Source organism: Gopherus flavomarginatus, chromosome 4, assembly GCF_025201925.1.
Source record: "Gopherus flavomarginatus isolate rGopFla2 chromosome 4, rGopFla2.mat.asm, whole genome shotgun sequence".
Classification (NCBI taxonomy): Eukaryota; Metazoa; Chordata; order Testudines; family Testudinidae; genus Gopherus; species Gopherus flavomarginatus.
The window spans coordinates 117,908,415-117,923,393 of record NC_066620.1 but is presented as its reverse complement, the minus strand read 5'-3'; the positions used below and the strand labels follow the sequence as shown (position 1 = coordinate 117,923,393).

At 37.8% G+C, this 14,979-nt stretch overlaps 1 protein-coding gene across 5 annotated transcripts in view; it reads left to right on the top strand.

The window, feature by feature from the left end:
* LAMA2 (laminin subunit alpha 2) overlaps positions 1-14,979 on the top strand; it is a 515,739-nt gene that overhangs the window by 341,989 nt on the left and 158,771 nt on the right. For 4 of the 5 annotated variants that reach the window (XM_050949373.1, XM_050949372.1, XM_050949375.1 and 1 more), the window contains exons 19-22: positions 1,155-1,366; positions 6,153-6,259; positions 6,951-7,214; positions 10,490-10,670. In XM_050949373.1, coding sequence (XP_050805330.1) covers positions 1,155-1,366; positions 6,153-6,259; positions 6,951-7,214; positions 10,490-10,670 — 764 coding nt within the window. The remainder of the gene's footprint in view (positions 1-1,154; positions 1,367-6,152; positions 6,260-6,950; positions 7,215-10,489; positions 10,671-14,979) is intronic. The other variant, XM_050949374.1, reaches the window with a different exon arrangement.

Here is a 14,979-nt window from a genome sequence, read left to right as displayed (position 1 = left end):
AGTGCAAAGAAAGGGTGAATATGAAGGAAATGAGTGAAGTTGTCCCTGAAGCTCTGAGAGGGAAAGTGTAGTGGAGATATATGGATATATCCAGGCATGATGCACAAAATCCTTGCTCATGTATCCTGCCCAGTATGTGATGAGATGGAGCTGTCCGCTAGTTGGAGACACTGGCTTAAATAACATGGCAAGTAGTAGAGTTTTATCGTTCCTTTATGTTAGTCTGAATTCTTATGAGATGACATGAACAACAATATTAGCCTGAACTAGGAGATTTTTACATTCCTCCTTTTACTTCTCCCTATACAAATTGGTCTTACTATGAAGTGTGAGCAAATGCAATGGAAAGGGAGAGCAGACCTGAATATAAATAGAAAATGGGCTGCAACGGTAAAGATACACTTTCAAAACATGCAGTAATGTTCATTCGGATTCAGTAATGTTTTACACGGTACCTATAGAAAGCAACTGATAGGTCAATTGAAAAATAGGTGACTTTTTTAACATCCCTATTTTGAAATTTTCAATGTGCAGGATATCTTACTTAGCTACAGCTACATGCTTCCTGCATTACTGAGTTCATTCTGCATGACCTCTGTGTGACAGACATACATCCCTCTAACATTAAACAAATTGTTCCATGTAGCAGATTTGGTGTTTATTGCTTTGTTTTATTTTATTTTATTAGGAAAACAAATACATTTGCTGCTCTATTATCAGGTGAACTTGTTTCCCAAAAAAGATTTTATGGCTAGGGATTGAGGTGGGGGTGGGGAATTGTCAGTCTTCGTGATTAGTGAGTACAGAAAAGCAGCCTACTTGGATAGCTGCACATGATGTGCTGTACAAAGGCTTTCCAGCATGGACCTGAATTCCTCTGGAGTAATAGATAGATTTCTTATTATGCTTTTGTCTCATCTTCATTGCCAGTGACAAGATTCCCCCACCCCCACTGAAATCCAATTACTAGCAGAGCTGGCAGGATTTCAGCTGATTCTGTGTCTACAGTGCTGTTTTTTTAAGGCACTTAAAAGAAAACAAATACTTGAAAGCAAATCAAACCATCCTTAGTGATTAGTGAGACAACAAAACTGTAAACATTTCTCCTAACAGGACTATGTAAGTACCTTGATTGATAGTATCTCTTGTCTTAGGTGCGCAGACGGCTATTTTGGACAACCTTTAATACCAGGAGGATCATGCCGGCCCTGCCAGTGTAATGACAACCTTGACTTTTCCATTCCTGGCAGCTGTGACAGCTTATCTGGAGCTTGCCTGATATGTAAACCTGGTATAACAGGTCAATACTGTGAAAGGTGCGCTGATGGATATTTTGGAGATGCTCTTGATCCAAAGAATTGTCAATGTAAGTCCTGAACTCTGGCTGCTCCTGACAGAACTGATATATTCCATATCCACATAACTAATGAGTACCTGAGATATGTGTGTGTGAGGGGGAGGCATACATGGGAGTGATTCAATATATTTATATAAGTAAAAATGATGCTATATATCTATATCTATGTATATGGAAGGAGAGATTTCAGTGAGTATATAGAAAGTAGAAATTGTTGAAAAGCATTCTGCTACACGTGAACAGTGATGAGTATAAATCTGTGTGTTTGGTATTGCAGCAGGGACTACATTTTTAAAATCGTGTTTTAAAAGATACAGTAATCGGTAAACACAACTGCCATTTACTATTAAGACCATGTGTTTTTCAGGCCCACTAGTTGGACATTTTACTTCATTTAGGACTTGATTCCCCTCTTTCACTGGGATAAATCAGAAGGGCACAGAGGCCTATTTAGTTCCATCGGTGTAAAACTAGTGTAAGTTAGAAGAGAATCAGGCAATTGTTTTACTGCAGTGTGCTGCATAGGTTGCAGTTTCTAGAGCATTTGACTAGAATATGAAACTTTGGGTCATCACTACTACTACTGTGTTTCGTAGTTTTATCTCATACTTACTTGTAGTTTGATCATGGGAAAGTCATTTAGACACACAGTTTCAAAAGTGGTCTGTAAAATTTGAGTACCTTAGTTTGGGACCCCAACTCTAAGGACTCTTTCCCATATGTTCTGCGCACCACCAACTCCCTTTGAATTAAATTAGGATTGTGGTCATTACCCCTGAATATCAAACCACTTGTATTTCAAGTTGGATATCCCAAAATGAAAGTACAGGGAGTCCTCGACTTTATGATGTTTGGCTTATGATGAATGGCACTTACGATGCTTCTGAATTGACACCCTGATTCAACTTACATCACTTGGTTTCGACTTTACGACACTTGGTCCCACAATGGCGAGGATTGCGGTTCTGAATTACTACATTTCGATTTACGATGCTATTTTCAGGAACCAATTGTGTCGCAAGTCCAAGGACTGCCTGTACCCCAAATGAGAGGCCTCTTTTGACAATGTTGGTCTTTATTTAGCAATATATTTAATTGGTGTACAATTATAATACTTCTCTCCATCAGGGGTTGAATTAATTATTGTAAAGCATTTTGTTCTTTGTGTATAGCTTGACTTTTATGAAGGATTTCAAAGCATTGTTATTGACAAGTTATCAAGTTTTTCCATTGTGTGGATATACATGTGTGTCCATAAGCCGTATGGATGCATACAAATATTTTGTGTGTGTATATAGCTAAAGATATGATTGGATATGTATGCATACCAATCTCTATACACAGTATGTATATGCAAAATTATAATGCTAATATCTAGCTTCTGTGTAGCACTTTTCCTCATTAGATCTCAAAGTGCTTTGCAAATATGGTCAGTATCATTCTCCTGATTTTATAGATGGGGAAACTGAGGCACAAAGCAGTGACATGACTAACAAAAGGATTTCCCAAATATTCTACACCTAGACAGTGCTAAAATTCAACATTCACAAGTGGTCTCAGAACTGGTTAATAATTCATGGGTTTGATGTCACATGATTTAAGACTTTAAGTATACAATGCCACATAAAAAACAGTGCATTTCACAAATCAAACTACAGGTGCAGTCACAGCTCCCAGTACTGCCTTGCCTTCCTTCAGACATTGACATGGCTGAAGCTTTGAACATTTCTGCAACAGTGGCAGCTGCAAAGGGGAGGTATTTGGAGTATGATGAAAACATATAATAAAAAATAAAAAGTATTATAAAAACATTTTAACGCATAATTACAATCGTTGCTTTGGTAGTTATGATGACAGTAGAGCTTTCAATGTATTCATATCCTTGTGTTCACAGTTAGCTTGCCTTTATTTTCTCTCCATTTTTCATGTGGATTTTCTTTTTGCATAAGATTTTATATTTCTTTAGCAGCATTCCATGAAGTTTGCCCTGCAGCTACAATATCAGAGGGACTATGACTTTACTTGGTTGTTTTCAATTTTCACTTTTTATCAAAGAGCGAAATCCAAGAGTACTGCAAAGCATGAATTTTGCTCTGAGATTATTGTTTGAAATGTTTCCTGCTCTTTCTTAAGTAGAATTCTATTGTCATTTGCATTAGCCATTTCAAATGATGGCCCAGCTGTATATTATCACAGCATTTCTGAATTTCATAGTGTATTTTAAACAAAAATTCAAATCTAAGAATATTGAACAAATGTCCGAAGCCTCTTTAATTTGATTCTTCTAGGTTGGTTTTTAGTGATGGTAGTATGAAACAGCACAATCTGGCAGAGAAAACAGCTAGCAATTATCCTGGTAATATCACAGTTGGATGAGATGAGAACAATTGCATAATGATGTGTATGTGTGTGTACCATACTGTAGATAAAGATAGATGAGTGAATGTTTGTGTATATGATATGACCAATGTAATTTAGGGGGAAATTTCCATATTTGCTGGAAAGAATAAAACATTTCCCTGACAGGCTATTTTATTAAATGGCAACTTTTTGAAGTTGCTCAGAGGTTTGGATAGTAACTGTGGAGGTGAATCAGTGAGCAGTGTGTAAGTGAGAGAAATACAGTTTATTGCATGGATCTGTAATTTAGCAGAGGAGACTACTAAATACATGCTACTCCTACTCCTACTCCTACCCAGTGGCAGAGCTGGGAAAAAGAACCAGAGTCTTGACTTCCAACTTCTGCCCTGACCACTGTATTACACTCCTTCTCAAGAGCTCATCTGTAGTCAAAGTAGGAGGACTCTGTGTGGAATTTTGAGTATGATGATATTAATAACGTAACCTGATTTGTGTAAAAAGTCTAATTTCTGTCTTAAATTCTTGAGATACCATATTTGGAAAAGTGTGACATACAAAAATCCAATGAAGCCCTCAATAGACTTACTATATATATATATTACATGCTGACAATCTGTGTTATGCTTTTAAGAAGGGAGGTTTACAAATGTATCATCTTACACTGTTGACCTCAGAATTAGAAAGCCATTTTGAAGCAGATATGTAATAATAATCATTATGTATCATTTTTGGAATGTAGATACTTTTAAAAAGTAAACAATCTGAGAGGCAATAAGGAGGAATGGTGGATACAAAGGTGAGGGAAGTGGGCCAAAGATGCACCTAGAGAAAAAAATCAGGGAAAAGTGGGGACAAGTGATATAATCTACAGGAGAAGGGGTTTTAAGTATTTGTATTATATTAAATATATCCCAAAATGTAAGTAGATTAAAGCATTCTGAAGACATTAACAAGCTTTGCTTGTTACAAAAAAGACATTAGGATAGTACAGTTTTTAATTTATGTATGTATTTATTCCAGTATGTGAAGTGCTTATTTAAAGACCTAGGAAAATGAGACAATGAATAGACTCACAAGTTATAAAATCCGCAGTCTTTTGTTTTGAAGTGACAATCATCACATAGCACATCAAAAAAAAAATCAGAAAATACCATTCTGTATAAGAGCTAGCATTTATCTGCAGATCTGACACAGTCACGTGAGACTACTGCAGTATTTCCCCATACATAGACTAGGAACAACTGCAGTATCTGAAATGCCATGTGGTGGTACGTGAGATGCTAACTTTTTAATAGTGATCACAGTGTGTACTGTTGGGAATACAAGTGTTTCTTAAAATGAAACTGTCAAGGTGGGTTGAGAAAAGGACCAGAAACAGGCATTCAGGGAAGCTGGCAGGGGCAAAAGATACTGGAGCAGGGACCTGATAGGCAGAGGGAATTTACGCTATAAAAAGTATACGCACTCCTCTCCTGGAGAAGAAGGGAGACAAATGGTCCTGTTCATGGAGGGGAAGGGGGATGTGAAATGTGTCTATATGGTCACATTCCTCACCATCATATTCTCTGATCTGTGTGACTGAGAGGCATAATCAAAGGGAGTGGGAGGAGGAGTTGGTACAATAACCTCACTGTGCATCAAGTTCTTCCTTTCTCAGGGCATCAGAACTTAGGATGTAATGCATCCGAAAGTATACTGCCTTAAGAAGCAGTAACTCCTTTGCATAGCTCTTTCAAAGCAGGATTGGACGTGGGTTGGATGGGGGCCAGGCAATGGCAGCAGGGAGCCTACCTGAGTTACATTGCCTGTTGCTGAGATGGAGGCATGGAAGCATATGATCTCCAGTTTTATCTTTGGGCATTACAACAAGCTACTCTCTAAAACTCAACCCTGTACCTTTCCATTGCTACTCATCCACCATCCTGCTGATATGAAGATTTGGTACAGTGGACAGGCTGCTCTTTAAAAGCAGTGAGTTTCAGCAGATCTCTTTTCCTCATTCCTCAGCTTTCCATGAGATTTTGAACATATAATCTATAGAGTGGGAAGTAAAAGTTTCAGACCCTTGATTATAGATGAACATGTGCATAATAGTATGCTCTCCTTCTATTTTTGGATTCTGGTGACATGCAAATGATTTGGTTTATCTGGAAGCAAAATTCCTCAGTGTGCATATAGTTTTGTAATGTACAGTTAGAGGTGCACTAATCCTAACATAGGGTTTTATTCTATAATGTGCTGAGTACCCTGAATCGCCTTTATCTTCAATGAGAGTCTAAGGTGATCAGTACTTCATAGGACCTTGCCAGTTATAAGTCTAATACTCTAAATGCTTGGCTTAAAAAAACCGTTAGGGAATTGGAGTGTAATCTTTCTCTTGTTATGCATTTCATGTCCTCACAAAGTGCATTGTGACAACTCTGTTTCCCTGTAGCGTGTCAGTGCAACATCAATGGCTCATTCTCAGAGATCTGCAACTCTCAGACAGGGCAGTGTGAGTGCAAGCCCAATGTTGTGGGGCGTCGCTGTGATGAGTGTAAGGTGAGTATTCAGAACTGGGATTTCATGTAACTCTTCTCCACTGTTTGACATGACTAAGTGCTTTTTCACTTAAAAAATATGATGGATTGTTCCAGGCAAAGAAAAACAAAAGTTAAATGCTTTTATTACTATAGCAGGAGATCAGTGTGTATTCAGGGAGTTTTCTGGAGGAAAATTCAGCACTAAATAAATATGCCACTTTCTGTGTAATGAACATGTATACCTTTTTATTCTAAGTCACCTGAAAATTATATATCAATACTTAATGTATATGAAAAAGGTAATACATATGAGAGCCCTGAGGAAAAAATTACTGCCTCAAAAGAGATTTGCAAAAAAGCAAATGCTTATCATCTTTGCATTTAATTTTGTGCTTTATGCATTGTGAAGATTTTCAAGGGGGCCCCACTGATATCAGTGGAACTTACCAGGTGTAACAGAGGGTAGAATTTGTCCTTTGCTGTTCAGTACGCACGTACAATAATTAAAGCTAGTTAATACTAACCATAGAGTTTATATTTTAGTTCCCATTATGAAATGCAATGTTTTGTGTATTTTGTTTCATAAGTACATTATCAGATGATAGATGCAGAGCTAATCTTTGTTTAATGCTGCACTTTTTTGTCAACATCTTTCCATATCACTTCTCTGCCTTTGTTGGCTAACTATCTTTTGCCTTTCACTCCTAAAGCCCAACTATTTGTGGGCCCCAGAAAAGCAATTCTGCATACCCTGTGGCTGCAGTCCTTTAAGATCCATGTCACTGCGCTGTGATATGTCGGGGAGATGCATCTGCAAATCAGGATTCATGGGTAAACGCTGTGAGCTCAGCAGACAGATGCATAAACGGAAAGAAAATCCACGGGCCACTCAGAAAATCCAAGTCCCTTCTCAGAGATGGGGCTTCAATGGTACCAGCGGGTGCCCCCGGGGTGCTTACAGGCCTGTCGCTTTGGTAATCAGAAAACCTGTGTGATGCATGGGCTGGATTTCAGCATTTGTTTGTGCATGAGGACTCCAAATTGTGGTTGGAGGTTTTTACACCCATTCTGTGTTATGCTAAATTAACAGTTTATCAAGAAGCCATAGGTTTAGGAATATGACATGGTACAAATGCAGACTTCTAAAATATTTACACTTTTTCAGGATTGAACCTAGCCCAATGCACAATATAGGCAAAATCATAAATACCAAAATAAGTCTCGAGATAACATAATCAATAGTGACACACACAGAAATTATGGGTGAAATCCTGGCCCCATTGAAGTCAATGGGAGTGTTACCACTGACTTTATCTGGGCAGGATTTCACCCTATATCTTTACTGATTCCAGATACCAAGAAGTTTAGTCCAAGAAAAGGATCAACCATGATGATGATGAACATATGTAGGAATTCTAGAGCATCATATGTAATAGATTTTGAGTTTTCAGTAATTTACATGCTAGCTCCTTGGGCTGACTTCTTTTATTGGCTAAAGTGCTTATTTGAGGAATCTATTTCCCAAACTGAAAACAATTATCAGGAGAGTCCTGTTATTTTTCATGTCTAGTCAAAGCAGCCTTATTTGAAGCTGGTGTAATTAGAATGCCCTGTTCCTAAATGGAAGTGTTTAGGATATAATTTTGTTACCCTAGACCATATACACACATACTATTTGCACATATATTACACACACACAAATATCCATCATAAGGACAAAACATAATAGTATATTCAGAAAGATTCAGCACGCTCCCTTTTTTTTTTTTATCCAGGATCTTGGAAGTGAGAAATTTGCTTCCTGTTAAATGTGATTCTTATAAAATAGAGTCTTATTTTCAATATATAAATAGAGTTTATTGAGGATTAATCTGGGGGGGACTGCATGACTTATCAGAATGCCTTTCACTCTGCAGAACTCATCACTGTAGAAAAGACAGTATGCTGGTGATCCTTCTTTCCTTCCTTCATGCTGTGCAGTTCTAGCCTGTGAGCCAATTTTACTGTTTTTCACCCTGATAAATAGAATTTATTAGATCTTATCAAACTTTTCATTGACAGCTGAGCTGCATGCTGGGTTATGCTTACTTTGCTGCATTAATCTGAATGTCTGTCCCGAGATTTTGCATATTCACATTTCTTCTTTTGAATTCTATTTCTTCCTCTTATGAAAGAAGTCTTTAAAGATGGTCTGTAGATTTAATTGAACCTGTTATGTTTCATCATGGTAAGGTACATACCAGTGTAGCATATCACTATAGAATTTGGAAATGAAAATTTGGATAATTACTCGTTATATGTATGATCCTTCATTAGTTTTCACATGATTCTTCCAGTTGACCGATGCCCTGTTCCAGCAATCTGATCCATGTCGGTGATCCCTGTGGCAGTGTGGAATCTGAGGATTCCTCCTTCCTGGATCAGATTTCAGTACGCAGGCCTTAGTTGCTTGCATGGTATTTCATTGAAGACAATGGAGTTTCACACGTACAGTAGAGGGTTACAGAGTTTGCCTCAATAAGTCAGATCCTCCTGTGCTGTAACTTCATTGACTTCAACCAATGTACACTGATTTACACCAGCTGAGGATCTAACCCTATCAATCTAGGTTACACAGTAATACATTTTTTCTTCTTTCTCCATAATTTAATGTCAATGTGAAATTATATTAACTAATAGTTTTAATTATTTTATATCTAATTTTTCACTATCTCACTGAGAATTAGCAAGCTAGCTACCTGGATTTTTCCTTAAATGTTGTTCCGTAACATGAAATCCACAGTGTTCTGGAGTTTAACATTCTCTGAAAATCAACTCAGCTAAACAAAAATACTCCTCCTCTACAGCCTCGTGCACTTTAATGACAAAATCACTATATGCAAAATTTGTTTTTCCTGTGATATTCACAGTAAATGTATACCTAATGTAAAAATTGAACTCATAATACAAATAATTTTGTGCTGCCATAGAACTTCTGTTCAGCTGATTCAGTGTCAGCAATTTAACCTATCAGCCAAAAGCTCAGTATAGATCTGTCCAGAGTGATATATATTAAAGCCTTATCTTCCTTTCTTCACAAGTATTTTCATCTTATACAGATTGGGTTAAGGGGGGAAGCTACTTAGTGTTATAACCACTGATATTCAACTTTTGCAGAATATTTGTCTTCAGGTTTTGATTTTGGAAGGCCCCATAGTGGTTAATGCAGAAAAAATAAAAGAATAAAAAGAAGAGAAACAAAAGGCTCATTGGATAGCTTTATCTTCAGCTGTCAGAGCTATTTAATTGCCCTGAAAATACTGGACAACACTCAAAACTAGAATAAAAGGATGCAACTCACATTGAAGTAAATAAAGTTGTACTTGCTTATACCATAGCTGAATTTGGCCTGTGAATTTTACCCTGATGCTTCCTTCTCCCCCCCCACCACCCCCATTTTGGTAGCAAAACAGAGGGTTCAGTTGTTTTTTGTAAGTTATCTCTATGCATTATTCACAGAGTGCTGTAGTCATATATACAGTTTGACAAATGTGTGAGAAATGGTCCTTGGCCCAAGAAGGTGAAATCTATCCTTCCACTCCATCCTGTTTCCCTTCTGTGGGAGCAAGAATGGGCCTTAAATCAGACAAATGTAATAAAAATCATAATGATAACGTACAAAGCGTATAGCAGACTGTGCTGAAGCACAAGTCAGTATTTGTATTTATTCAGTTAGCTTATGACTATAACCTTCAATAATATCACAATCCAAATATACTGTTCAGCAAGATGGAGCCGGCATTCCAGCCAGCTTAAATGGCAAAGTTCTACACGTGATCTTTTAGAGCAGACTTCAAAATCTCCCTGTTGAAATAAATTGCTATACTTAGGGATGCCTTATGAGTATGTCTTTGGGAAGTTGTTTGCAATCTGATTGCCTTCCATTTCTGCATGTGTAGGAAGGCTCGAGAAACAGACATCATAGGAAAATTCAGCAGGCTTACACAGCGACACAAAGTGCCCTAATTATAATGAACATTGGATCAAATCCTTAAGTCCTTACTCAGATCAGAGCCTGCAAGATACGTCATGTCCTCAGGCTTTAGGGTCTGGCCCTTTATTTGTAATTTATTTCAGATTATTCTTATTGCTGTTGAGGTGGAAAGAACTCAGATAAACCTTCTGCCCCCAGCACTTTTACTGTTCAACTCTTTGTTCTGTGGACAGACCTTGCCTATACTAAATGATCTTCCTCTGTCTTATGTGGCAGCCTGGAACATTTGGTCTACAGTCGTCTAGAGGATGTGTTCCCTGTAACTGCAATTCTTTTGGTTCCAAATCCTTTGACTGTGATGAGAACGGACAGTGCCATTGCCAGCCTGGCGTAGCAGGAAAGAAATGTGATCGCTGTGTTCACGGATTTTACAACTTTGAAGAAGGAGGGTGCACTCGTACGTAAACAGTCAGATCCCATTTAATGGCTTGTTGCAGACTTTTCCCTTCTCAGTCTGTAGCATGTTCTTCCTTGGACTATCCTATGCTATATCTAAAGTGGGGCCATTGCCATGAGCCGAGCTGCATACAGAGAGAAAACAGGATAATATGGAGTGAGCCACTCTTACTTCTTTTTATAGCCAAGCTGCTGTAACATGAGTAGGCATAAAAGGCATAGGGACAGAGTTGGTCAGGAATTTTTAAATTAAACAATTTTTGATTGGAAAATGGTGATTCATGTAAACTTTTTGCGGAAATGATCAGTCGGGAAGGTTTCTCAGATCATGGATGGAATTTCTGGTCAGAGAGTGAGCCCTACAATGTCCCAGTGGCTAGGGAACCAGGAATGTGTGAGACCCAACTTCAAGTCCCTGCTCTGAATAAGGGGTAGAGAGAGTGAAAAGGACACTGTCCTGGTAGCTAGGGCACTCACCTAGGATATGGTATACTCACTGACTAGCCATGAAGTAAGGAATAGCTTCAGCAGATGAGACTGAGAGAAGACCCACACCAGACTATCCCATATTCCAGCGGCTTGGGCAGTCTTCTGGATGGTGAGAGACCTCTGTTCAAATTTCCTCTCTACATTAGTCAGAGTGGGAATTGTATCTGGGTCTCCCCCATGCCCTAATCACAGGGCTAAAGTTATAGGGAGGGCAGCAGCAGTACCCCTTCCTTGTTAGGCCATTTTGTTAAATAAGCCCTTGAAAGGAATGGGAAACAAAATCAGTTTTGTTTACTCTGAAACTGATTTTTTAAAATTCACCTAAATTTTCACAATTTTACCCTTAAGTTCTACCTGAAATGATTTTTTTGTTCATTTTTGTCAAAAATTCCTATGAACCAAAAAATCAGTTATTCACTCATCATTAACAGTAACTGCCATCATCAGGCTCTTAGCATGTAAAACAAGAGAACTGTGAATGGATTTCATGATTGGTAGAGCTGGTTAGGAATTTTCCAACAAAATATTTTTTGTCAGGAAATGCCAGTGTGTTGAAACAGAAACATATCAGTTTCAGCAAAGCTTCTGTTGAGAAAGATTCTCAGCTCAGTATTTCTTTGGGGAGAGGTAGAGAGAGCTCTAGCCAGGAGCCTAGTGTTTGGGGAACTCATGTGGGATATGGAATATCCAGGTTCAAGTCCCTGGTCCAAATCTGGGATAGTAGAGACTTGAATTTGGCTCTCCTGCTTCCTAGGGAGCACCTAAAACACTGGGCTGTAGAATCAGGCTCTGCTTCTGTTGATTGGCCCTGTTGGAGCTATTACACTTCGTGTAACTATTTAACTATTCATTGGGGCAGAGCGAGGTCCTGACACTTATAGCCCAGTGGTTAGTACATGTCCCAAATCTAGAGTTAGTATCTCTGTCTCTAGCTCAGTTTTGAAAGTTTTGGTTTCATTCCACATTGGAGCAGAACCAAATGTGGAAACTTCAAGGTTTTTCATTAAATGGAATTCTTGTTTTCTGGCCAACCCTAATGATTGGTCTCTTCTTCTAACAGTCACAGAACTAGAAAGCACATCCCTTTTGTGAAATCTTTCTGTCTTTAATCATCCTACAGATAATCAGAACACTTAAATACATGTTTTCCCCACTCATTACAAAATGTTTTTATGTAGTTGGGCAAGGGGCATGAAAGGACAATAAATGAGATTTTACATTACAATCTTACATTCTGTTTCTCCAGACACAAAAAAACAAAGTTTAAGACAGTATATTAAGCTGGGAAAGCAATCCAGGTAAAAAGGGAGTTTTTTCTTTTAGGAAGGGTTTTATTTTTGTTTAGGTTTTTTTGACAGAAATATATTTGTTTTGTACCAGATGAGAAAGCCGTTGAAAAAAAAAATCCAGCTATTTAAAATGTTAGGAAGACTCTAATTTTTAGAAGTTCTAAACTGAAGAAAACAGACAGGAAGGAATTCTGTTAAAAATGTAGTCTCCCCGCTTCCCCATTTATTTTTAGTAAGCTTTTTAGATGTTATTTCAAAAGACAAAAAATACAGGAATTGAATAATGAATCATGTAGAAAAGATGGAATGTTTTTAAGTATATCAAATCATGCTAGAAAAAAGTCCATGAAAATGAGCACCAAAGAGACAGTTCAGTGTAGAATAAAATATGGGCCTCTTTTATCTAGCATTTATCCAAGAGGAATGTAATTTAGAGATTTTTGGCATAATAAAAAAAACGTAAAACCTACAAAGATATATTATAGAAAAACAAAGTATCACAATATATTATTGAGATCCATAGAGAAAAGATGTATGAGATTTCTACATGTGAATCCAGTTCTTCACTTACAACAAATGAATTCTGCTTTTATTATTATTATTTATTTTATTAAGGTCTCACTCTAAAATTATTGTGTATTATAATATCAATTTATTTTTAATTAAATAACATTTGTAGGGAATAATACTAAAGTCTGGAAGTCCAGAGAAGAGAATTCAAGTGGCAAAAACTCAGTCCATCAGTGAGCTCTGCATGGCTGGGCCTCTATGCCAGCATGGCACAGGAGTCCATCTGCATGAAGGTCATTGTAGGTTCAAGGCAAAAGTTTAATAATTTTCTGCAGCAGTTGATTTGTTTTAGAGAGATCAATTTCCACCAAACCCCAGCCAACTGTTACATCTTCATGCCATGCTCATTATCTAGTTCTGGGTGGGGTAGAAATATTACAATATAACAACAGAAGGCTTTTTATTGGTATATTTTATCTGTTCAGTGAGCAAAATAGTGATTGTGCTACAAACCCTAAGCAAAGGGTAGTGCATTCATAGAATATCAGGGTTGGAAGGGACTTCAGGAGGTGATCTAGTCCAATTCCTTGCTCAAGGCAGGACTAATCTCCAGACAGATTTTTGCCCCTGATCCCTAAATGGTCCTCTCAAGGATTGAACTCACAACTCTGGATTTAGCAGGCTAATGCTCAAACCACTGAGCTATCTCTCCCATGCACATTGTTGTGCTGCCCTAGAAATAGACCAGGGAACATTCCCTTTCTGCTGTAGTGGGGAGTGTGGGAATTAGGGTGGTGTTACCTGTGCCAACCCTGAACCTGCACTATCTATATTTTTAACAATGAGTATCAGTAACCATTGGAACAACTTACCAAGGTTGGTGGTGGATTCTCCATCATTGACAATTTTTAAATCAAGACTGGATGTTAATCTAAAAAATATGCTCCAATTCAAACAGGAATTAATTTAGGGAAGTCCTGTGGCTTGTATCATACAGGAGGTCAGACTAGATGATGCCAGTGGCTTTATAATCTGTGAATCTATGGACCTGGAGCAAAATACTTCTTCCAGCACACTGATGCAGTTGCATTGGTTAGAGCCCCCACTCACCCACCTGTGAAAGCAGCTCTCCCACCCAAGATGCTATCCATGATGTATAGTCAAGAGTTGTCCTGTGCCAGCCTTCATGAAAGTGTTTGATTGACCATAATCTAGCCCATTATATTTTAAGATGACTCAGTTCCAGCCAATAAAGTTAAAAGAGCTGAAACTTTAACTGATTGTTCTTCAATCACAATTAGTTGGGAATACCCAGAATCCAAACATTTGTAGATTTGATAATTTTTTCCATAAATTCTGGTTTACTATGAATAGAACATTATCTCTGATAAGTGCTCCAGTTAGAGCTTTAGTGCTATCATTCTCTTCATAAAAATCCTGGATTTTATCATCCAGCTCATTGATTTATTTCTTCTATTGCTGTACTACGTTGTTCTAAACTTACTATTTTATTTTAAATCAGAGTCTAATTTTGTTTGAAGAGTTTATTACAGAGCCATTAAAATCAGAATGTGGTGAAGAAAGAGAACTGGATTTCTGTTCTACTGATTTAACTGCTTCTGAAGCAGATGCAAGTTAAGGGGAATACAGTGGCAAATGTGGGGTTTCTACGGTCCACAGTATTAGCGCCGCTTGGAGTGGCAACCAGTTCAGTGGTAGGATATTTGGTCAGACTGCCTCCTTTTTTTATCTTTCTGTCACCTCTTTGGAGCCAAAAGGATGAAAAGAAGGGGAGCCAGGAAGATTAGATTTTTTTTTTAATATCTCCCTCTTAAAATAGAAATGCTTGGCTACAAGTAAGCCTCTCTGCAGAGAAATTCCAGAGAACAACAAGAAATGGAGAGAAACCCTTAGACTTCAAAAGGGAAAAAGAGGAAGGAATAACTTTATTTCATATAGATATAGATATGACAACAGAAAAGTGTCATGTAGTGAAAGCTCTGATGAAAATGGACTTAACCT